The following is a 26,729-nucleotide window of genomic DNA, read 5'->3' on the forward strand; positions in this document are numbered from 1 at the left end:
GAACTGAAATTAAAAAAAACATACAAGACTAACAAAGGCCAGAGGCTCCTGACTTGGGAAAGGCGCAAAAATGCGGCAGGGTTAAACACGCATGAGTTCTCAACCCTAGCTCCCCCTATACCTCTAGCCAATGTAGAATAAACAAACACACAGCAATACGCACAGTAAAACTCAGTTCAAAAGAAGTCCGAGTCCGATGTCAGAATAGGTAACAAAAGAAACTAAGCAAAATGACAAATTGAATGATACATAAATTAACAAAGGACTACTAGCAGTTACTGACATGCCAGCTCCAGACCTTAATTAAACTGATTGAAAGATTATGTATTCATCATATGAAAATCAAGCACAATCCCTCCCGTTAGGGGTTTAGTATCATACCATCATAAAATACATAACCCGTATCATGCCAACAACTGGTTTTAGAATTAATGTGTTTATTTCCGATGCAAAGGCCCTATGAATGAATCAATATTAATACCAAAAAATGCCATCTTTAATGACCTGACAACAGTATCGTAACTATATCCCTTCTGAATAAATCTGTTTAAAGGTTTTGTTAGCTTTTGAGGTGAATGTCGACATTTTTGTGCTTTGTATAGAATATTACCATAAAAGATTGGATGTGAAATACCTGAACGTATAAGATGTCTGCATGTTGATTTATATTTACCAATGATGTCCTTGTACCGATGATAAAATTTAGTAAATGTTTTGACTAGTTTGTGATATCAAAAACCCTAGTGTAATAATTTTTCAGTAATACAGAGGTTTCTTTCGTTAAAATCAAATACGTTGTTACATACACGAGCGAATCGAACAAGTTGAGATATATATTAAACACCATAAGATGGTGACAAGGGAACGTCATCATCTTAAAATGGATAATTAACAATACGAAATGAAAAATCATCTCTTTTATCATAAATTTTGGTTTTAAGCTTCCCGTTAAAGATATAGATATCAAGATCCAGGAAAGGGCAGTGTTCATTGTTAGTATTTTGTTTCATTATTTGCCATGGTGTTGTCAGTTTGTCTTCGACGTATGAACTTAAATATCCCTTTGGTATGTGCCGCCTCTGTTCTAACGCGATATTTGTTCCAATTGCAAAGATTTTTTTGGGGAAATCATGACACAATTTACTATAATTGAACGCAGTATTTTCCGTTTATTTAATAAAAAAATTAAGTAATAAGATCCGACTAGATCAATTGGTTGCATAATATTTGACAGAAGGCTAAATTGGCCGTCAACGCTGTTATTTGTTCTTCAATGAAGCTACAATTTAAAATTCTTAAATTCAAAGTCCGTGAACATATCTAAGAGGGTTTCTCAAAGGTTCAAGAACTACATCCTTGTCCTAAAATATACCGCATTCTTTCTTATTATAAAACATTTCGTAAGTGTAAAATGTAGGACAATAAGTCAAGCTTACATATGTATTTAGTAAAGTTTTATGGCGTTTGATTCTTTTGTTTATGTTTCACATTTAATAATTTCTTAAATATCAAAGACAATTGAATCGAAAGTGTTAAAAATTATTGCATGGTATGTAACTCTTTGGTTTAAAACCAGTGATATCTACTTATTCTACCATATGTCAGTCCTTACAAACACTTTTAATAGACATCAGACATTTTTATTTACCAATCAAAATACAAAAATACCCGCTTAACTTAAAATCGGACGTGTTTGAAATGAATGTTACAGCAAGGAACTACTACAGAGATTCTAATGATCCACGAAAAAACTATCCAACTGCAGCTAAAGAGGCCCATCTAAGACTTTTGGCAGAGTTAAGTAATGTGATCGACCCGTCCGTTAACAAAGTGCGATATGATGCAATAATCCGACGACTGGTTCCGTACATGGTATCAATGTTGTCTAAGAAAGCTCAGAACTTCATAGATATTTTTGAATCTTTAGAAAAGCTCCATTTTGTTGAGGTCGGAAAGTATGGCGCCTTGAAGAAAATACTAAGGGAATTTGATCAGCAGTATGTACAGATCATAGAAAATGCTGAAGACGAAATCAAAATTATTATGAAAACACACAAACAGCCAAAGCCAGTTCAGAGTAAGTATAAAAGAAATAGAATGGCAAAGAATATTACCTGTTGTTAGTTATTTAAAACCTAAATTTCATTAATTCTAAATATAAATAAAAATCGATGTGCAATGAGTCAATGAGACGACATCCTAACAACATGTAAAGATTAACATGAAATAATTCATGAAACAAAACACCCAAATAAAAACGGATTCACCAAATTTGCAAAACATGAAAGCTAAAGGGTAAATGAATTACACTTATGCATCAGACATACACCTGGCTACAACCAATCGATGTTATACATGTACTTATATTTCCCCCAATCAAACCGAGGTACGTGTTAACTAAAATGTATCAAATACAATATGTTAAAGTTTTATGTCAAAAATTACTTTGCGAGTTGTCAAATATGAAGAAATCAATATAGGAGAAAACTTATAAATGGCCCTACAAATTGCCAAGTTCTATATGTTTTCTTTACCGTTTTAATGTTAATGTTACAATAAACACGTCAATATAATTGCAGACAGCAAACTACACCATTCTGAAGATAGCTTTGTGTCTACACTATCAGAGGGAGAAAGTCACATGTGGGTCGGTAAAATTCCTCGCCAAATCGAACACAAGATACTTACTGAAGAAGACCTAGAGAATTTCAGTGAGGCCATTATCCCAACAAAGTTAGAAGTTGTTAGAACTGCATTTTGGCTGAGTTCAACAGAATTGGACCAGATGATCAAACAAGCTCGTGGTAGTTTGACAATTGCTCGTTTTCTCATTCTGTTGAAATGGCAGGAGAAAAATGGAGGCACTGCTTTTGTAAATGATATTATCAATAGATTCTCGGAATCATTGGAAATGGATGCTTACTCTATAAACTTTGTAAAAGCTAGAAGCGCCCTTGAAAAGATGACACTTGAAATGAACAACAAAAAGTAGCATGGGCTTACAACCAGATTTCAAATGTTTAACCCTCTTTCCCTCTCCCAAACCAAAAATAAACTGAATTACAGTCTATTACCTAAGAAACAATATACAAACTCCATAAACCTCCTGATTTTGCAGAATTTATATTCTAAAGGACAAAAAAAAACTTTTCAATAACACACATCAAAATTTCTATATAAAATAGTTACTTTTATTGTACTAATTTTCAATAGCAATTTTTTTTCTACTTTCCAAATGTATTAAAAAGGACGATTTTCAAGAAATTGATAATCAAACAAATGATTTAAACCCTACTCAATCCCCCACAAAAGATCAATTGTTGGTGCCTTAAGAGATGTGTTTGTCTGTGCAGGATGAATAAATTTGCAGCAACGTTAAGTCAAAAAGGGACCATTATCTGGCTCACTTAACATTAAAGAACACTTGCAACAATTCTTTAAAGGGGATCTGTGGGTAACCTGTTCAAAAGAATCCTTTGCCCATATCCAAATTCCTGCCCATCAACCTGATTGACCCACTGTGCAGAGTCTATCTATTTGTCCTCGTCATGAATATGCATGTAATATTTGCCACTGGATATTCAGCAAGCAATAATCAATCAAACTACAAAATACCCATATTACTTATAGTTTGTGGCATGATATAATAGTTTTATTATGTAATTTGAGTCTTGTCAAATAAAATTATTTGAAACTGCTCCAGAGGTATTTTCCACTACAAAATGCATGCACCTATATAAAACTCTAGACTTAATGTGCAAAAGCCATCATATACAATCTGCTTGTAAAACATCGTCTTGAGATTATTTTAGTTATTACTACAGGAATATTCCATACAATAAATCAAGCCTATGATGGCAGATAAGTGTGTTTGATTATAAAAATTCAGATAAATTTCATGCTTATATTGATTAAGTTGTGAAGATTATTCATTATAGATTAATTATCTGAAGTTTAATTAAATATTAATATGGATGGAGTTGTTGTGTGTGTATTCTAAAAACTAATTGAGGAAAGTTTAGCTTCAATTTATTTTTGACATTTAATCAAGTTAAATGTATTATATAGTTGGTTGCACATTAAATATTTGATATAACTTACTAAATGAATAGGTACATACTCAATACTTAAACTGTTTATTTCTTATCACATTCTAGGACAACAAAACCAAACTTTACAAAAATTCAATATTCTGTAGATCAGTATCATTTGTTCATGAAGACATTTATTACATAGCATTGCTCCATAAACACTAAAATAAGAAAAGGACATTTCTGAATTTATGGATGGTGAAAAAAGGAGGTAAACGGACAGAAAGTCACAGGACAAAAAGTCACAGGACATAAAGTCACAAATTTGATAGGACAAAAAGTCACAAATAGTTTGTTGACAATTGTTTGAATATACAAGAGAAAGATCTTGAAATATTTTCTTTTTATTACATATATTCATTTTTAAGTTTAGGAAATTGTTCATAAGCCTTGATAAATAAAAATTTATTAAATTTTAATCGTGCAAAGGATATATTTCTTGGCACCATGAAGCCATTTAAGGATCAAGCCTCTTTGACATTTTGTTTTCATAGCAATTATTTGATCATTATTAATATTTATTGCATAAATTTTAATTACAAAGTTGCTTTATAAATAATAGTTTAAGAAAAAAAACAAACTATTTCTTTTTAAATTAGTTTTTTCTTGTTCAAAGAAAAATAATCTCAAAACTGAATTATGATTTTTTGTCCTGTGACTTTTTGTCCGTGACTTTTTGTCCTGTGACTTTCTGTCCTACATTCAAAAAAGGAGATACCAAGGGAAAAAAACATACAAACCATGGCAAAAAAAAAAAACAACAAGAGGCTTTAAAGAGCCTGTGTTGCTCACCTGGGCTAGGTCAATGTGCATCTTCAACAATGGACACTCTCCAACATTGTGGATTAGAATAGAATTAATGACAAAAATCTTTTTTTTTTTCATCTTGTATTGCTGATCATTTTTTACAGTTTCTCTCTATCTTTTTAAGTTCTTGCCCTATGGGCCAGGTGAGCTAATAAAAAGTAGACAATAAAAACCACACAGAAAACTAAAGATAGTCACAACAACCCCACCATATGACACTAGTCACATCAGGTTAAAATCTAGCATAAAGAAAGAAATACCAAAATAAAAATAACTTAGTTGATCACATGATCATCCATCTGAATAACAGCTGACAAATGTCTATTATCTTTTAAATGCTTTTCATTATTTGGAGAATTGTTTTAATGACTGATCTTTGACTGCTTTATTTCTGTTAAATTTATTCACAACTTTTATAAAGAGTTGAGTCTATTTAGAGCTTGACATATTTTGTTAACACCTGTCTTATTTTAAAATAACTATGTTACCCTCTAAAAGTCTTTTGATTATTCTTGATGTTCAGTTGTCTCATTAACCTATACCCAACATGTACTTTTAATCTACCTCTACATGCAAGACTCTAAGAACTAACAGCAGTTGTTAATGTTCTCCAATAATTGTTTAGGATTGAAAAGATCAGGCTTCCAGTTTCAGAGAAGATATATCAAATCAATTATTTGTCTTTATGTGTTATTCTTTGACCAAGTTTTCCCCATAACTGATAGGAATTAAGCATTAATTGTTATTATGGATGACCTGCAATAACTATATATTTACTGGTTTTCTGTGGCCAAGTTTTCCCCTGACTGAAAATAAAACAAGGAATACTTTTTATGAATGACCCTCAATAACAGTATCATTCACTGGTATTCTTTGACCAAGTTAATCACTGACTAAAAAAATATGAGGAGTTTTGATGGACGACCTTAGATATCTGTGACCTTCAATATCTGTGACCTCCAATATTTGTACTATTCCTGCATGTTTAAATCAACTGACGAAGTTTTAGAAAAGTTTTTGAAAATTTTGAAAAGCTAGCGGAAAAATGGATGATAGAGATAAAGTGATGGCAACAGTTCACACTTGCTCTAAAAACCTGGTGAGCTACAATTGGCATCCAGTTCTTCACATCCATATGTCCAATGTGACACCCATATGTCAAATGTTCTAGTATTATTCAACAAGATTGTGGAGTGAAATAAAATGTATTCACACAATTATCATTTTATATTTTATTATTAATCAGCGGTTGTCAAGAAACATTATCCAGATAATCTAAATCCAGTTGTTTGAATTGAACTTGCTGTTCGTACCATTTAGCTATTGTTAACAGTTCTTTATCCTTGAAATTTTGTCCTATAAATTGTAATCCTATAGGTAATCCATCACCAGAAAGCTTGGAAGGCACTGTAATGGCTGGCACACCTGAAATATAGTGGCATTTATTACTACATCAAATTTCCTTACCTCTATAGTCGGTGGCTTGAATGATGAAAAGCTTATAGATTTAATAAAGTACTGGTATTCTCAACAATTAGTGTAAAGTTATATATATAACACTGTAGTAACTACTTATATAATTTTAGTATATACCTTTAGAACATTAGAAATCAGAATTAAGGAATAACAGTACTGTAGTACAAATGTTGCAACCATCAATTGTCGACCGTCAAATCGAAATTGACAGCGGCAACTCTTCAACGACAGTACTGGTATTCAAATTCAAATGCATTACAAAAAGAAATAATACGTACAGATATTTGAGACAGTTGACGATGGCAACTCTTCAACTACAGTACAAAAAGAAATAAGTAAAGAGCTTGAAAAAAAGCTATAAATTTGAAATCAAATAAAATTCTGCGAAATGTCATGGCTAAATGTGATGTCAACCATCACATCATACAAATGAGAACTTAGAAACTGAAGGTTATAACGTTACTTCTTCCATGGAAGTATTATATTGACAGGAACTACTACGACCTGACTTCAAACGTTTTAATTTAATGACATGTTAATTAACTTGAAACATGGTACGTTATTTACACATCAGCGTGAGGCACTCTACAATTTTCTCATTCTTGGTTGCTTTCGCCATTACGGAAATAAACAAAGAAATCGAAAGTTGTCATAAATTCTAAGGAAACAGCAATCGGCAAACCTCGGTAGATTCCGTTACCCTACATTTGCCTATGTGTGCTAATTGATTTGTGCGAGACATTATTAAAAATTCTTGAAAAAAACATATTGACGATGGAAATTTGTACCATATCAATTGAATAAATACACCATGTTTATTGATTTATTTTTCTGTAGAAATTGCACTTTGTATATATCGCAAGTTGTGATTAATTACTGTTTGTTTAACGTCCAGTGGCATACATTTCATGCATATTTAAGACAATTGTAAACTGATTGTTCTAATTAAAATAAAAAAAAAAATAATAGAGATTTTTAATGTTAGAATTATAAGGCTTTGCTTTACATCCAGGGTAAGATCATTGGTTGTATAAGAATGTTTCTGCTGAGCCCAGTGTGTTGAATGATGGTAATATTTACTAGTATCATTTGGACAGAAAGTGATAAAGTATTTTATGGGATAGAGATAGTTTAGCCATTATATAACATTTTAAATGTCTTCGTTTTTTGTCAAATTGATAAATACGGATCAAATCACAAGTCATGATTGGCATATTCATAAATGTACAAATAGAAATACTGACCACGGCTGTATATAATCGTACAAAATTCGTTCATATATGAATATTTTAGCAGTTTTGAATCAAATGTCAAAAAATTAAAACGCACATATATATAAATAACAAGGTGCATCTTTTTTTACTATATTTGTTTTATATATAATTTCTATGCTATTCAGCCCTTGATCGATTAAAATTCGCATATAAAACTGAAAATTTCTACTTTCCAGGCTAATCAAGGCTCTTTTCTATATATATTAATCGATTTGTCGCAGTGTATATTTATATCAGGAACATTTTCGTGACTCGGCAGTAACCGGAACACACCATTATGACGGTTTTAACATAACCCCTGAAGAAATAAAATAATGTCAATTACTACTTTAAAAGATTGTAGTATCAATAATTCTGGGCCGATTTTCATTTTTTATGAATCAGTCGATTTGTTTAAATAAGTTGTTTATGATTAAAGGTCAAACGACGCGATTGAAATAAGCAAAGGTGTTTTCCGACAGGTATTGGTGTTAACATGTTTCGATAAAAACCATGTGATTGATAAGAAGTATCTCTGGTCAATTTATGACCGCGGCATCGCAGATAGTCACACAAAGAAATTAACGATAGCGCATTAATTAGACAGTTTCCATATCTTTTCTACAGCGCTCCCCGGGTTATAAAAAAGTGCTCATAAATCGTTGTAGTTCCTGTCAATATAATACTTCCATGCTTCTACAAATCAAATAAGAATAAAATCACATCATAATGGAATTTTTTAGGTAGGTTTTGTTATAATTTCTATAATATTGTAGTAATCAAACAATTGTTGATCCAAGCAATCCAAAATGGCGGGTCACTCCTTAGTTACAACATGTCAACTATGGATTTGATGGTAACTTTTAGCCAATGAAAAAAATTGTTACATAAAAATTGCATAAGAATATGTAACACAAGGTGAATGACACAAGATATTAAAATGTGACAGTAAAATAGAGTGATATCAACATCTGATTGGCATAATCTGAACACAGATTTCAAGTATAGGAACTAAACCCGTCATTCTTAATAATATATAGGTAAACATGTATACCAAGGGTCACAACATTTTTTTTGAAGTGATAACAGACATCTTTTTAGGACTAAAAAGCTGGAATATTTAATTTCAAACTGTAAAATTTATATCACGTCATGACATAAAGGAACCTCGATCAACGGTTTTGTTGTATAAACTGAATGTAACACTAAAATACCAAACTGTCTGCCCTTTTCCTACTGTGAACAATTAAGACAGTTTCAAGTAAGGCAATATATCTAGATGGAAGTCTGTTTTTATGTTATATAAATTATGAGTATAATGAGTACTAGAAAGCTGTTAACTTAAAAATTATTTGCCGCTGGATGTCAGCAAACAACAGTCGATCAATCAACAATTCAGACTAAAGACAGGCATGCCAGTCAACATATAATTGGTACATACCAGCCATATTTACAGGTTGTGTGAAGATATCCTGTTCCTCCGAGGCAGTTCTATTATCTCTCTCTGTAAACCATTTGTATGTTGGTGCTGTTGTCAAGGTCGTAGGGGTCAGTAATACATCCACACCAGATGCAAAAACTTTCTTAAAATCCTCAGAAATTAATCTTCTTACTTTCATTGCTTTGGCAAAGTACTTTTCATAGTTCCTAACAAATATATGGATAAAAAACATTTGTAATTATAAAGCTGGATAAAAAACATTTGTAATTATAAAGCTGGATAAAAAACATTTGTTATTACAAAGCTGGATAAAAAACATTTGTTATTATAAAGCTGGATAAAAAACATGTTATTATAAAGCTGGATAAAAAACATTTGTAATTATAAAGCTGGATAAAAAAACATTTGTAATTATAAAGCTGGATAAAAAACATTTGTAATTATAAAGCTGGATAAAAAACATTTGTAATTATAAAGCTGGATAAAAAACATTTGTTATTATAAAGCTGGATACAAAACATTTGTTATTATAAAGCTGGATAAAAAACATGTTATTATAAAGCTGGATAAAAAACATTTGTAATTATAAAGCTGGATAAAAAACATTTGTAATTATAAAGCTGGATAAAAAACATTTGTTATTATAAAGCTGGATAAAAAACATTTGTTATTATAAAGCTGGATAAAAAACATGTTATTATAAAGCTGGATAAAAAACATTTGTAATTATAAAGCTGGATAAAAAACATTTGTAATTATAAAGCTGGATAAAAAACATTTGTAATTATAAAGCTGGATAAAAAACATTTGTAATTATAAAGCTGGATAAAAAACATGTTATTATAAAGCTGGATAAAAACATTTGTTATAATTTATAAAGCTGGATAAAAAACATTTGTTATTATAAAGCTGGATAAAAAACATTTGTTATTATAAAGCTGGATAAAAAACATTTGTTATTATAAAGCTGGATAAAAAACATTTGTTATTATAAAGCTGGATAAAAAACATTTGTTATTATAAAGCTAACAGTGGAATAAAAACAGAACATATGTCTCACAAATTTTTTCAGGTTATTTGAAGGAAAAAATAATTAAATTTAATTTATGTATTTATTTTTATTGAAATTTAATGTGTTTTTTCTACAACGGATGTGGTATGATAAGAATAAAGAGTCTTTTTGTGGTATGATAGGAATATACAGTCTCAGCAGTCTTGTTTAAAAGATTTGATAAGATGTCATATTTTAATCAAGTAAAAATAGACAGAAAAGGATGTTTTTGCAAAACTGTTGTCTGCTTCTTAGCTCTGATATTTTAAAAATACTTTTGAAAGAATCAGTTTCTAAATCAATCAAAGCTTAAAATAATTGTTAAGATCGGTCCAATTACAAACGATGGTGATACATCAATACCATCACATAGCTGGGAATAAATTTCTGTCCAATTACAAACGATGGTGATACATCAATACCATCACATAGTTGGGAATAAATGTAAGTCAAATAAAACAAAATAATACTGTATCATGTAAAACATGCAATAATGCTCATACTTAGTACCTTAAATTTGCAATTTTGTCTTTCAGTATATTTTTCTGATTAGGGCTATTCCATTAAAATGTATGTGGGAGGGTTGGAAGGGAAGTTTAATTATTGAATGTGGGTCATGGGTCTTTTTTCAGTATGTGTCTATTACCATTATCCAAATTATCTAAAAAATGGTTCTTGGTTGTAGGGATATTTTGAAAGTCCCTTCCTACCCTCCCACATACATTTTAATGGAATAGCCCTTATTGAGTTTAGTCCCTTCATGCCTTTAAGAAAATCCTGGATCTGCCCATGTGACTGTTAATTGTACTTACTGTCTCAATAAAAAATAATTTCCAGCCAGTATTCTGCCCCTTACAACATCATTAAATCCTTCATGTCTGGTGGCAGCATATAATTCTTCTGTTGAATCTTCATTTGTTGCTCTGTGACCTTAAAATTAAAGTTAAGATGTTTACACAACTAGGATCAAGGCCACTATAAGCTTAATTTGAAACATTTTATTATAGAAAACAAGGAGTTGCAAATGATGTTATGCAAAGTATACCCCACTTATTAATAGACATCCACCAAAAACTGCCATGTTCAGTGGGTATAATAAATATTTAAAGTATTATCAAACAGGCACTGACTGTCCAAGAAGATCTAAAAATAGCATTACTAGCTTTCAGTAATTGTGAGTACTCTCAAATCGTACTTCATGTTAATTTGACCTGTTGACACAATTTGCGATTTGTTCAGTATATGTTTACTTGTTTTTGTTTAAATGTCATTTAGATAGAGTTAAGCCATTTCAATTGATATTTTAAAGTGTGTCTTTTTATGTTGTAATGTTTTACTACTGTCTCAGGTTAGGGTGAAGGTTGGCACTGTTAAAATGTTTAAACCCAATGCATTTTTATGCACCTGTCCTAAGTCAAGGGCCTGTTGTTCAGTGGTAGTCGTTTGTTGGTGTGGTTCATAGTTGTTTCTAGTTTCTTGTTTTTTATATAGATTAGACCGTTGGTTTTCCTGTTTAAATATGCTTTCCATATAGCTTTCATTGTAATGAGCGATCCTATTTAGCAACAATTCATTATATAAACAACTTATTCCTGAAAGGGTTTGCTTTGGTTGCCAATGTTTTTTCGAGGTAAAACACTCTGCTCTATCACCCTCTCATTTTATTTGTGTTAGTAAATTTGTTATACTTACTTTTCTGTTATTATTGTTTTTTTCAATAATCTGTTTTTGTTTTGCCTTGTTTTTTTATTGGTTAATAATAGAGGGTAACATAAAAACAAGTTGTTAACCTCTGAGTCATGTGAGTGGAATGTTACCCTCATATTAACTAATAGAAAACTGGCAATTTAACATAATGTATAATAATAAAATCCCCTAACAGCATACTAATGCTTACCAAACTCTATTCCATCATAGCGAGCCATATTAGATGCTACTTCACAACAGTTCAATACAATATAACATAGGATAGAATACTGTGTATTGGGTAACGAAACCTGTGTGACCTTTGACCCTGCTTTTTCAAACATGTCTGCAGCTTCTACCCAGGCATTATGAACATCTTTTGACAACCCTGGAGCATGGTATTCCTGTATTAAATTAAAGCTTTAAAAGTTATATATACATAAACAAGAATCACTAAAAATTCATAAAAATCTCAAGCAAAATTTTTCTCTTTATTTTTATATTATTATTATCATGTACAAATTTTATGAGATTCAGCCAATACAAACTACGTCAAGTTTCCAAATAAAGAATACAAAAATGTGGACAGATTGAAAAGCATCTTAGCATGAGTTTGTTGATGGGCAAATTAAAATATTTGAGATATATTTCAAACTCAATAGTGATTATGTTGGTACATATAAATACAGGATGACTGTCCATAAGATTAACACATTATATAGTTGTCCAATCAAAATTAAGTTTATAACTTAGAGAAATATACTTAATATTTATAAAATAAAACTATCCTACCTTAGGTATACCTATATGAAGATCTTTTATAGATACTTTATCAGGCAATGTAAAGTGATTAAATGTATCAGTTACAGTTGTAGAATCATGCACATCATGACCCGCCATTACATCTGAAATAAAAATCATGGTTTTTATCTTTTGAAAGTTGTTTGTTTTCTTAGTTTGCAACAAAAATTGTTTAATGTAATTGAAATTTAATTGTGTTTACAAGAACTGAATGTAAAGGGGAACTAACTCAGTAATTAAACGGTTTAATTTGAGAATATTTTGCATAGAATATCAAGTATCTCTACACATATCAAATGGGCTAAAATATAATACTTATAAAAAGCACAAAATATGTTGATTTATTTTTACTTAATTATCATCAACAAAGTAAAGAACTTAATTTAAGTGAATGTAAATTAAAATGGATGAAACCAAGATATAAAGCATTACACATATCTTTCTACATTCAGAAAACCAATATTAAAGTAGATAATTTGTCTGCATGACCCCTGACATGGCCTATTCATAAGTTGTAATAGGCTTTGAACTTTGTAGCTTTTAGTAATTGTGAGAACTCTTATGTTTGTTCTTTGTAGCTTTTAGTAATTGTGAGAACACTTATGTTTGTTCTTTGTAGGTTTTAGTAATTGTGAGTACTCTTATTTTGTTCTTTGTAACTTTTAGTAATTGTGAGTACACTTATGTTTGTTCTTTGTATGTTTTTTCATATTGTTAAGAGAAATGAAACATGAAATTTATCAAACCAGTCAAGTATTAAGTGTAGTTTGATTAAAAGAGGACTGTATTGGAGAGGTTTGTTCTTTGTAGCTATTAGTAATTGTGAGTACTCTTATGTTCGTTCTTTGTAGCTATTAGTAATTGTGAGTACTCTTATGTTTGTTCTTTGTAACTTTTAGAAATTGTGAGTACACTTATGTTCGTTCTTCGTATGCTTTAGTAATTGTGAGTACACTTATGTTTGTTCTTTATAGCTTTTAGTAATTGTGAGTACTCTTATGTTTGTTCTTTGTAGCTTTTAGTAATTGTGAGTACTCTTATGTTCGTTCTTTGTAGCTTTTAGTAAATGTGAGAACTCTTATGTTTGTTCTTTGTAGCTTTTAGTAATTGTGAGTACTCTTATGTTTGTTCTTTGTAGGTTTTAGTAATTGTGAATACTCTTTATGTTTGTTCTTTGTAGCTTTTAGTAATTGTGAGTACTCTTATGTTTGTTCTTTGTAACTTTTAGTAATTGTGAGTACTCTTATGTTTGTTCTTTGTAGCTTTTAGTAATTGTGAGAACTCTTATGTTTGTTCTTTGTAGCTTTTAGTAATTGTGAGTACTCTTATGTTCGTTCTTTGTATCTTTAAGTAATTGTGAGAACTCTTATGTTTGTTCTTTGTAGCTTTTAGTAATTGTGAGTATTCTTATGTTCGTTCTTTGTAGCCTTTAGAAATTGTGAGTACTCTTATGTTCGTTCTTTGTAACTTTAAGTAATTGTGAGTACACTTATGTTTGTTCTTTGTAGCTTTTAGTAATTGTGAGTACTTTTATGTTTGTTCTTTGTAGCTTTTAGTAATTGTGAGTACTCTTATGTTCGTTCTTTGTGTGTTTTGTCATATTGTTAAGAGAAATGAAAGATGAAATTTATCAAACCAGTCAAGTATTAAGTGTAGTTTGATTAAAAGAGGACTGTATTGTAGAGGTTTCTCCGAAATAGACGAAAGCACAAAACTATACTGAACTATGTGGTTTTTGTGCTGTTGGGTTGGTGTGTCTCTGGCATATATCACACATCTCCTCTATTCACATAAATACAGTGGAAAGTAAGGATAAGGGTAAATCTTAAAACTTAAGTCATATTTTTAGTGGGACATAAAATGAAAATTCTCTGCCCAAACTTACTGAACAAAATACTTGCATCATCCACTGTTTTACTAAACAAAGCTGGAACATCCATGGAGTTGACAAGGGGAATTAATCCATGTCTGGATAACATGCCATATGTTGGTTTAAATCCTACAACACCACAATAAGCTGCTGGGTTCCTTGTGGAGCCTCCAGTATCTGACCCTAGTGCTCTACAATGATTGATGAATTAGTTCTAGATGAGTAGAATCAAGGAAGTAATAATTTCATTGACATCATGCATCAGAATTAAAAACAGATAATGTTTATTAATTCATGACACAAAATCCATACACACACTTGAAACAAAACCTGAAGGTTAGGAACAATGCTTTTCTTGCTGTTTTTCATCTCAATTAATATGACACCATAAATACGGAACAATGGTTCACCCCTTACTGCAGGTTTATGATGACCTCAATGCAGGTTTGAGCACATTTATTTTCTAAATGTTGACATCTATACATCTGTTAATTTGCACAAAGGGTTGTTCTAAATTGCAAAATAGGTTGATAAGAGTCCTACTTCATCTATCATTTTTCAACCAATCACTTGTATCTTAAAGCACTGCATTGAACAATAAAGGTACTGGGGTAGATATTGTTTCATAAGATATCGCAAGTTTGAAATATGACCAGTTCCATCACCAGGTCCTAAATTAATACAACTAAAAGTGATTACTGTTTCATGTCAATGGGTCAAGTGTTGCAAAATCGTTGTTCAATTTTTTTTATATAGCATATCAATTAGTGATAAGGTTTATTCAAAGTTATCAATAAAATGACAAATACATGTAACCTGTAATATAATAAAAAAACAAAGGATATGGGGTATCCATCCATGACAAAAAATCAGTACATCCACAGACAAAAACACACAAAAAGCAAAGGAACACTGCTTTTTATTGCTCTTATTCATCTCTTAAACCAATTTTAAACAAGCATTCTGTGAGTATTGCCTGGCAATACATAGTCCCATACGGTTAAAAATTCATTGTACTGGAACAAAATGCTAACTTGATCTATAACTTGTCATGGTGTAAATTATATAACAAATATCAATTCAATATCTTCAAGCATGACGAAAAAAAATGTGGAAAATTGATTTTTTGAGTGAATTTTCTAAGTCCAAGGACCATAACTCTGCACAAAATCATCAGACCGGAACAAAATTCGAACTTGATCTGTAACTTGTCATGAAAAAACTATATACCAATCATCAAATCAATATCTTCAAGCATGACAAAAAAAGTGCAGAAAACTGAAAATTTGAGTGAATTTTCTAAGTTCAAGGACCATAACTCTGCACAAAATCGTCAGACCGGAACAAAATTCGAACTTGATCTGTAACTTGTCATGATAAAACAATACACCAAATATCAAATCAATATCTTCAAGAACGAAGAAAAAAATTGTGGAAAACTGATTTGCTGGACTGACGGACAGACAGACAGACAGACGGAGTGCAAACCTAAAGTCCCCTTCGACTTCGTCGGTAGGGGACTAATAAAACCCTATTGTACAATACTAGCAATGCTAAATTATGGTTACCTGCAAGGTTTACTTCAATTTGGTTGTAATAATTACCTCATAACAAACCCTGAATGCCAAATCAACAGCATTGCCATCAGATTTATGCTAGTCTTTCAGGGAACTACAGCTCAGACATCTAAACTTCAATAGTCACATACCAATCCAATCATTTAATGAAGTCACTTACCCAAAACAAACCCCTGATGCAGCACTGCCACCAGCTATATGCCAATCTTCTGTTAAAGTGTGATAGTTTCTCATACTGACCTGTTCAATAGGTTAGGTGAAGTCACTTACCCAAAACAAACCCCTGATGCCACTGCTGCAGCACTGCCACCTGAACTGCCACCAGCTATATGCCAATCTTCTGTTGAGATGTGATAGTTTCTCATACTGACCTGTTCAATAGGTTAGGTGAAGTCACTTACCCAAAACAAACCCCTGAAGCCACTGCTGCAGCACTGCCACCTGAACTGCCACCAGCTATATGCCAATCTTCTGTTGAGGTATGATAGTTTCTCATACTGACTTGTTCAATGGGTTTGGTCTGCTGATTTTCTAGCTGAGAACTGGTATATTTATACTTCCAAGGATTTCTGACTGAACCATGGATGCCATCAACACTTCCTGATCTAAAATCATACAAAATTTGTTTGTTAACATAGTTTCAAAACATTTATCATGCATGTTTATATCTCATTTTATTTTACAGTCAAAATAAAAAAAGGTCACCTCTATTTACTTTGTGAAAACCTGTCTTGTCAGGTCACCTTCTTCTTATCCTGATGTTGTCCAGTTGACAGTAATAACTATATTATGCATTTTGAACCTCAATTCACAGGACACCTCTCTTATAAGGTCAGTTTTCACTAGTCCAAAGGGTGACCTTTAAATACAGGTTTGATTGTACTTTTATTTACATAATATTCATATAAAACACTTTTTTTACAATCTTGTTTAAAGTGCAGTATTTGCTACTTTCTCGTCTCTGTTATAAAGGAATGTATTTTTAATGTAAGTTAGCATCATAGAAGCAATAAAAAATATACCAGTAATCTTTTCTCAAAGTGAATAGGATCATTCATTTTCATTAAAAGTGATTTATATGTCATATTTATAAGTCATGTTCCTTTAATCTCATCATAAAAATACTGCTCTTCATTTACTTAAAACATGGCCAATACATAGACTTTCTGCATAACCATTCTTACTCATTTTTATCCTTTCTAACACCTTTAACAAATTTATAAACTGCTATGAATAAAGGTTTGCTATAATACTTACACTGAGCAGAATGATTAAATTGAAACAATTTAGTAACTTTTTATTCTGACTAACCTGGAAAACTATCAACCATATAACTTTCACTTCATGAGATTTTGTTCATATTAAAACATACAGAGTATTACCATAACAATGTACAGAAGATTACCCCATAGCAAATTCATCCATATTTGTTTTACCAATGAGATAAGCTCCTTCATCTTGTAATCGTTGAACTACTGTGGCAGTGTAGGGAGGAATGTAGTTCTGTAACATAGCAGTGGCACATGATGTCCTAATACCAGCAGTGCAAAAGTTGTCTTTGACAGCAATAGGAAGGCCTTCTAATTTTCTCCACTTCATTGGTTTACCTGTGGTAAAGATATTTATGCAAAATATAAATAAAAGAGATGTGGGGTATATTTACATCCATGGAACAAAAACTCAGACACTACTGTACTTTTCTTTTGTTGGCCTTTAGAAGGGTCTTTTGGTTTTATTGTGCAGTTGATTGATTGACATCCTTGTGTGGTTGAGTTGATTTGTATACCCAATATCACTTTTTTTCTAATGCTCACATTTGAGTCTCATACAAATACAGCAAATTATTACTCTCATATTGTCTATATAAGAGGGTCTCTGACTCTCTTGATAATCAAATGTAATTACTTTTTTGTCTTTTTCTATCAGTTTTAGCAGCAGAATCTCTACTGATGTCCACAGTCTCTGTGATAAAGGCATTAAGCTGTTGGGTTTTGTTCAATCTTTCTATACATTTTTCACACAAGTCTTTAGCTGTGATGGAACCATCTCTTAATTTGTGTACAGCCTGGAAAAAATAACATATACATGTATATCATGTCATGTATGTTACTGGTGAAGGGCAGCAGATAACAGGTGGGAGATGTGAAGAGTAAAAAAGTGAGAAAATATAAGGTGGGAAGGTAGGAAAGGGGGTTAGACTAAAAAAAAGAGATGGATGTTTGATTAAAGAAGTGTGGTTAAAAGAAGAAAAGGAAGAAGTAGGAAAAGTATACATACCCCACCTGTCAATCATCTCTGCAAAATTGATCATACAAATCAGTACTCACTGTCAGGCTTCATATGCCTAATTTCTTTTAGTGATGTATGTCCTTATTTACGATTGTTACATGTTAAACAATTTCTTATAGCCTTGCTTGATTCGTCACTATGATATAGTAAGGCTCTTTTATCAGACTTGTTAGTACCGCATGTTTCAATTTAGTTAGTCAAATAGGAAAATTAACAATTTATCCCTCCAAAAGGGTGGCCAAGAGAAAAAAAATCAAATTAAGTCATTCCAAACCTATCTATACAGAATGTAAACAAAGTTTTATGTATAAAGAAAAGCCTTAACATTTGTGTTAATTGTAGAAGGTCCAGTAACAACAACACTTTAATGAATGCTCCAGTAATTTAATGAGATCGACATGTTTCGGTGGCTAGGCATTTTATGTTTTGATCATAATGACCCTGCATACCCGAGGTATCCACTTTATGGAATCTACTGACAGAAGATTTACCAGGCGTTGGTTCACTTGTGTTTAAATTTGTGTTAAATGTTTAAATTTCTTGTAAAGAACTTTTGAATATCTTTTTTATTAGGAAAATAAATATTTAATACTTTTTTTGATTTTCATTTCATCTTTTTAATGAAAAACAATTCACTGCTAAGATCAAAGACGGTATAATTTTTTTTTAAACAGTGTCACATGTTTAACCCTCCCGCATTCTGTATGTGCATGTCCAAAGTCAGGGCCTGTCATTCAGTGGTTGTTGTTGCTCCTGTATATCATATTCGTTTTTTCTTTATTATCAGGGGCGTAGCTCTATATGTACTCTAACATGCCATGGTGTGCACATCATCTGACCACAGAAAATTTTTAGAAATGAAAAAAAAATTCTGACCATCTTCATTTGGACGTGCACATTACATGGACCCAGCAAAGCCCCTGATTATTATTTCATTGAATACTTTACTATGTAGTTCTTTACTTTTTACTTATTTATCACATAGTTCTTTAATATAAATAAGAAGATGTGGTATGAGTGCCAATGAGACAACTCTCCATCCAAGTCACAATGTATAAAAAGTTAACAATTATAGGTCAAAGTACAGCCTTCAACACGGAGCCTTGGCTCACACCGAACAGCAAGCTATAAAGGGCCTCAAAATGACTAGTGTAAAACATTTCAAACAGGAAAACCAAGGGTCTAATCTATATAAAAAACGAGAAACGAGAAACACCTATGAACCACACCAACAAAGACAACCACTGAACAACAGGCTCCTGACTTAGGACAGGTGCATAAAAATGCAGCCTGTTTAACTGTTTTAACAGGCCCCAACCTTCACAATAACCTGAGACAGTAGTGTAACATTACAACATAAAAAGACACACTATAAAATATCAATTGAAATGGCTTAACTCGATCAAAAAGACATTTAAACAAAAACAAGTAAACATACACTGAACGAATAAGTTTGATCTATGACACAATATAAATACAATATTAAAACGTAGGTGCCTATATAACATAGACGTTACAGGTAGTAATAAAAAAGATGTAGGAAGAGTGTCAATTAGACAACTCTTACCTGGGACAAAATGGCGTTAAATAAAACAACGTACACAGGTAAATTCAAATATAATAATTTTGTTAATAGGAGTACGGAAGTAAACATTTTTAACAAAACTAATAAATTTGTTGTTCAGAGTACGAGTACAAATGTGAAAATTTATCGTCATACTGAATACTTATCAAAGGTGGTACATATTAAAAATAGTGAGAAGAGATATAGCACAAAATAAGTAAACATTGAATTATAGAAATGCATTACAAACTGTGTCAACAGGTCAAATTAATGTTCCCTTTTAATATTGGGCATATTATACACAAACTACAAGTGAACATTTTTAATCAGTGAGTATTGTCCATATATATGGAAATTATGACATCAACTTTTTGTGCTTTGCACGAAACTGTTTTAAGGTTAATGAATATATCTTCATACCTTGCATTTAATAGCAACTAGTATTTTAGACATGGAGAAGTGATGATTTTTATATACTTCAATTATTTTCTATCTTTTAACCGAATGTAATGCACAGAAGTATAAACATGTCTATGACAGCACATTTTTACTTTTATATATATATAATTTAATTTTGGATGTAACAAGTCTTCTGATTGGCTGAAAGTTTTTTGTCTATCAGCTCATAGACATAATTTTGTCATGTGGCCGTGACGTCATCAATGTTTTTTTCATGAATTACTCTTTAAAAATGGAATTTAGATTTAAATTATAAGGACTGACTAACATTTTTTCTGTCTTTTTAAAATAACCTAAAATATGTGGTGCACACTTTTAAATAACACAATACGCAGGTTATTCTGTGTGCACCACATTTTTGATGTCATTTCTTCATAGATAGAAAAAATATTACAGTCATTCCTTAAATGCATGAACTGGTGGATTAATGATATGTCTTTAGTGAATATTAGATTTAAGTGGGTGCTGGTGTATAATTATATATAGCACTGTAATGTTTATTGGTCGTAATGGTTACAAATAAGAAGGATCTTATTGTAGCAATACATGGTTTACGCATAGATTTAGACCGTGGCCAGGTCGAATGTTATAGGGGTGTTTGTGAGGGACTCTTGTGTTCAGTAAGGGGAACATTTAGGGAACACCCCTTTATATCCAGGAAATAATGTATTTGGCCACGGGTATATAAGTGAATGAGAAATGCCACTTAGGGCTGTCAATTGGCTGTCAATGAGCTGTCAATGTTCATAAATCAACAGAGCGTACGGTGGTTATATTAAGTGCTAGTAGAGCTATAATATTCAGAGGACATTGCTTGCTATGCAGTTTGAGTTTTGCTCATTGTTGAAGAATGTAAGGTGATCTATAGTAGCTTACATCTACATCTTTCTATATTTTTTTTTAAAGATCTATTTGCAAATCTTGTCTTGCTGATCAGAATTGCTTTTTATTTTTTTGTTATTACATCAGTTGCAAAGATTATTATAAAATATAGTGATTTACCTCAAAACGAGAAATATTAGATAATAAAATAGTTATATACAAATATATCATGCTTACAAGGGGTATTTGCCAAAAATACCGGTTGAGAGGTTCAAATTTCCAGAGCCGTCAGGCGAGGGAAATTTGTTTACCTCGAAACCGGTATTTTTGGCAAATACCCCTTGTAAGCATGATATAATTGTTTAATTCCACCTAATGTTCTTTGTATCCATCTTCACCTCAGAAATTTTATTGCAATCAGGTATATATCATATGGAGTTTCCACTTGACTATATAATTTTTGTATATACTGCAGCTGTGGTATTTGCGCAGTCAAATTGCATTAGCCGTATAATCATTTCTGATAATTGTGTATCCATAGTCAGTGACTGTATATATCTCCGACGTTGATAATGCGTTTCCGTTGAATTTTATTTATGACGTCATTAAAAGTACAGGTTTGCGGATTTTTTACGTTATTCGCTACAAATTTAATAATGATGTTTTTTTCCCCTAAATATTTCATTTGGAACAGTTGTAGGAGTTGCATGTATAAAGAATAACCCTAAAGTTGTCCTATTAGAATAAAAAAAAAATTCATTGTGTTATTTTTAGACATGGTATTCCCCATCTGCCATGGTATTTGCTAGTAAATACCATGGCACATGGAATTCCCTAATGACAAATACACCAGCAGAGAAAAAAAAATCTCAATACATAGAAATTGGTGAAAAATACCATGTCTCTCATCCAATCAAAATACAGCATTATTACATAAGGTGGAATTATATTTAAAATACAGCTAACATTAACACTGCTGAATAAGTATCTCTTTTGGTAAACAATAGCTCAGCATTATTACTTAGACTGTCTTCCTCTTTCATATCAGAGTGTCTAAATATAAGGAATAGTGTGTTAATATGATATATTAATATGTAACTTTTCATTCTATTATGTCAATCAATATAATTATATATGCAATAGGTCTTTTAAACCATCGTTCACGAGTTTGTGCCAATAAAATATTTGTATTTGTATTTGATCCAAGTCATAAGAATCAAAGTGCTTGTAAGCACTGAAGGGTAAAGATTGCTTTAATTTATCAGTGGGAAGTAAAATTAAACATTGCATTGTATAAAGCATTGGTTGTAGTTGATTCAACTAAAATTATGGACAAAGGAAGATAACTCCAATTTTAAAGATTACTTTAACAATGACATCATTGATATTTTTATAACAGATCTTAGATTCCTACACCTTGCACAAGTTATGTAATTTTCATGACAAGTACAACATCATTTCGTAACTTGAATATCTGAGCATATATTTCATTGATAAACTTCTGAAAATGTTCGTGGATAGGATGTTTAGAATGTATTGATCAATGCACTATATTTTGTGTATCTCAAAAGTAGAGATAAACCTTGGAAGGTTTAAATATCAAGTCAGTACCATAGGGTTTTGATTGCATTTCAAGCAATCTTTACCCAAAAATTGCTGATTAATGTTGACTAATGATTGCACTAACTTCTGTTATATAAATTATGTTTTTATTATAATTATGCACACCCAGCATTCTTCATATATAACTTCTAATAAAATTGTAATAAATCATCCCTATACTCATTAAAGGTGATAATCTGATTTAAAATATAAATACTTTACATTTAAAAAATATATGTATTTCGATATGAAATCATGTAAATATCTAAAATATTAAATTCAATATTTTCGAATGATTGTCTCATCTAATGAAAATTATATATTTGAATATGCGTCAAAGGAATAATATTTGATTGTCCACCTTAGCTATTATTTGTAAAATTCATTAATATTTATGAACTACATTTCAAATATATATATAATTTTTATCCCTTGTAAATATTTTTTTTAATTGGAGCTGGAAGGAATGCTTTGGGAGGGATCAACTTGGGCTGGATCGACATGAAAGCTCTAGGATAACTTATTGGTTGCGACATAAGAAGCACTGTATCTAACGTGAGGGTACCCAAATTGCACCTATTTTGACAGTTTTTTCGCCTATGTTTATTTATGATGCAGACAAAAGTTTCAATTCTGTATTTATTTTGTAGATGAGTCCTTATTTACTATATAGTTCCACCAATGCAATTCTGAATCCATATTGAATCATAGAAAAATGGGTTTGAACTGAAAATAAAAACAGTTTAAGTTCTAAAAACGAATATATAAATAAAATAGATTATCTATACATATATGTAGGACTCTAAAGTGCGATGGGGACGCTAAAACGCGATGGTCACGCTAAAGTCCGATGGCCTACGCTAAAGTGCGATGGTTTGATAAGCTAAAGTGCGATGGTCTGTGCTATTCATTTGAACACGCTAAAGTGCGTTTTTCTGCAAAAGTATCGACGTTAGCAACGTTCGACAGCATTATGACGAGATTGTTTGTCCAGATTAAGGATTTGTATTACACAAGAAAAGAAAGAAGAGAGAAACAAATGATCACAATCTGGAACTATTTTGGTCGTTGCTGGAAGAGGTTAACTTAATTTGTAAAATTGTAAAAAGAGCTTTAATCAAAACAGTTACTTTCTAATTGAATAATTCTATAAAAAAAAATTACAATATGGTTTGTTATTTTTGTTAATGAATATACTTCAACTAGACAGCAACATGACGAACAGATGTGTAGTATCATCATAAAATATGATTGCCAATACGACAACTCTCTATCCACGACCTAATGTCATTGATGTATGTAACTTTAGGTATGACCTTTAACGCGGAGCATTATCTTACACAACATATTATTTTTTATTAAAAAACGACTTCTACTAAATTCCAGATATACTTACTATACTGCAGTTTAACCATTACACTTTTTGGACAACTATCGTACTTTAAATAAAAATAAGAAGATGTAGTATAAACTATCAATCCAACCCCAAATGTCGTTCATGTATGCAACTAATAATCATACGGCCGTCAACGTAAAGCCTTGGCCCATGCCGCATAACAAGCTATATAGGGTTATAAAATGACCAGTGTAAAACAATTCAAAAGAGAAAGACTACGGCTTGATATATAAATAAAACAATAAACGAAAATGTAATAGGAACTCAGCAACAAACGAAAACCATTGCCTGAACCACATTCCCGTTACACCATCGGACTTTAGCGTGTCATACCATCGCACTTTAGGGTGATATCTGATCGCACTTAAAAAAAAAAAAACAACCATCGCACTTTAGCGTCTGACACCATCGCACTTTAGCGTAGACCATCGTACTTTAGCGTGACCATCGCACTTTAGAGTCCTACATATATATATAACACATAATTAATTCAAATTAACTTACTCATCATACATAACATTGTTCATGTTAACCTATAATATATGAACACCTGAAATATTTCATTATATCTCAGGTGCTACAGTAGAAGTAGAAAAAGATGAATCCGGAGTTCTGAATGGATGTATAATTATCAAATGCATCTATTTTTATACAACTGGAATTTAATCTTATTACTTGCTTCTTTAATTTATGTATACACTCAAGATTTATTTTTAGTCGTTTTAGATATTTTAAAATTTTGTTTCTGTTTTGCATTTTACTAGAAAATTATTTTCACTCTCGAGTTTTTACATAGCTTTTTTCAAATTCAGTATCATTTTATTCTTTTAAAATGTGCATTTACATTTAAGGACATACGATACACTTTTGATCCCACAGTGATTTTTTTAAGAAATTTGCATACAAGCTATTTTTCACCTAGTCAATTCAAATATGTTATAAAAAATATACCTTCAAGTGCTACTTTAAGAGATAAATGGGGTCGAAAATTTTAGACATTTACTCAAAATTTCGTTTTTTTGGGCATTTCTATCCTTTGGATAGACATACCTAACTTTTTTGTTTCAAAAGATTTGATTTTGATTTTTGGTGTTTTAACGCCACTTTTAAGCACAGCTTTTGGGCTATTTTGTGTCGGCCAATTTTTATTGGTGGAGGAAGCCGGAGTGCCCAGAGAAAACCACCGACCTTCGATAGGAAAAACTGACAATCCTAGTCAATTAAGATTGGAGTCGAGTGCACCCGCAGGAGCGGGGTTCGAACTCACAACCTCAGTGTTGACTGGCTAGTGATTACAGTAGTAACTACTTAGACCACTCAGCCACCGAGGCCCCTTGTTTCAAAAGATAAACACAAACAGATTTTTGTAAAAAGATTTGGAAAATCTTCTTTACATAAGTATGCTCTAAAGATTTTTGTAAAAAGATTTGGAAAATCTTCTTTACATAAGTATGCTCTAAATTTGTATAAAAATTCTTTGGAAATAATTTCAAAGTTTCATGATTTTAGAAAAAAAAAACAGCATTTTTTGCTGTATATTTATCTTATTTTAAAAAAATTTCATCCTCAACTTTTTCATAAAAATTGGTACAAATAATCTTCATACGTAATCAAACCTAATGTCATATTAAAAAAGAGGGGTCCATGAACTCATTTTCTAGTTAAATCAGTCTAAATGATAAAAATCAGTCGAAAAATGCATCTTTACCCGATATGTCACAGTTTGACGTCGCAAAAATAACATTTTATGTTAGCAACATCATTTCCTCCCCTGTAACTGTATCGTACGCCTTATTTTCTAATTTTATCATGTTTTCTTTACAGGGACTGTACAGTTTTTGTTCTTTAGTGACTGTGTGCATATAATTTGCAATGTTTATTATGTATTTTTAACTAATAAATACTAATTAAACATTCTCTTCACTGAATTCATAAAATCTGCAAATTACCGATAATTTTCGTGTATATTTCACGTTTTATTCCTGATCCGATGACATATAATTATTAAACGGGATGGGGGTACGTGTAGCCTATGAATGCCAATTTGGCTACTCATCCCCGCATGCGGGGTCGCGCAGACACTGCCCTAAGTCTAAGAAAACTTGTAAGATTTCCCCTGCTATTTTTGCTATTAAAATGGGTGCTATTTGGGTACTGTGACGTTATGCATTTGCTTTACACAGTATCATATAGTGATTAAGTTTATGTGTGAGCAAATTATGGTTGACTTTATAGAAATCTTTAGAAAAATCCTTAGTTTAGAAGTTGTTCTGAGATTACTAAAACACATGTGTTACAGTAATCTCTGATTTGTTTTGTTTTGTTTCAACATTTTTAAGTATTCTAGCAAGTGTGTGTGTTGAGTTCTCAGGTTTTAAAATATTAGACGTTTAATGTCGTCGATATCACATCACTCTTTAATGCAAAATTAACCTCTTTTAAAGTCAATGACAGCATTTCGATTTACAAAAGTTCCTCTAGCTAAAATTTGTAGGGTTGTCTCCCATCTGGCTGGATGTGACTAATGGGAGACAACTCTTTTTT

At 31.4% G+C, this 26,729-nt stretch overlaps 2 protein-coding genes across 5 annotated transcripts; one reads left to right on the top strand and one right to left on the bottom strand.

The window, feature by feature from the left end:
- The first annotated feature begins 1,550 nt into the window (after positions 1 to 1,550).
- On the top strand, positions 1,551 to 3,697 carry LOC127727261 (uncharacterized). Its single transcript, XM_052234753.1, has 2 exons — positions 1,551 to 2,077; positions 2,580 to 3,697. Exons 1-2 carry the CDS (start codon positions 1,699 to 1,701, stop codon positions 2,990 to 2,992), a joined length of 792 nt encoding a protein of 263 aa, XP_052090713.1. The 5' UTR covers positions 1,551 to 1,698; the 3' UTR covers positions 2,993 to 3,697.
- A 2,418-nt stretch (positions 3,698 to 6,115) lies between these two features.
- Positions 6,116 to 26,724, bottom strand: LOC127727259 (glutamyl-tRNA(Gln) amidotransferase subunit A, mitochondrial-like). Of its 4 annotated transcripts, none has more exons than XM_052234751.1 (11): positions 26,619 to 26,724; positions 17,959 to 18,118; positions 17,459 to 17,660; positions 16,556 to 16,658; positions 16,214 to 16,293; positions 14,492 to 14,667; positions 12,598 to 12,710; positions 12,017 to 12,209; positions 10,932 to 11,049; positions 9,069 to 9,274; positions 6,116 to 6,323 (listed from the first exon to the last, which is right to left on the bottom strand). In XM_052234751.1, the coding sequence occupies exons 1-11, from the start codon at positions 26,640 to 26,642 to the stop codon at positions 6,151 to 6,153; spliced, it is 1,548 nt and encodes a 515-aa protein (XP_052090711.1). In that variant the 5' UTR covers positions 26,643 to 26,724; the 3' UTR covers positions 6,116 to 6,150. The 4 variants fall into 4 exon arrangements, with proteins under 4 accessions (XP_052090711.1, XP_052090708.1, XP_052090709.1 ...); XM_052234748.1 differs by lacking the exon at positions 16,214 to 16,293 and adding an exon at positions 16,324 to 16,424; XM_052234749.1 differs by lacking the exon at positions 16,214 to 16,293 and adding an exon at positions 16,324 to 16,363 and having other exon boundaries at positions 16,495 to 16,658.
- Between the last annotated feature and the right edge of the window lie 5 nt (positions 26,725 to 26,729).

Source organism: Mytilus californianus, unplaced genomic scaffold, assembly GCF_021869535.1.
Source record: "Mytilus californianus isolate M0D057914Y unplaced genomic scaffold, xbMytCali1.0.p SCAF_19, whole genome shotgun sequence".
Taxonomy (NCBI): domain Eukaryota; kingdom Metazoa; phylum Mollusca; class Bivalvia; order Mytilida; family Mytilidae; genus Mytilus; species Mytilus californianus.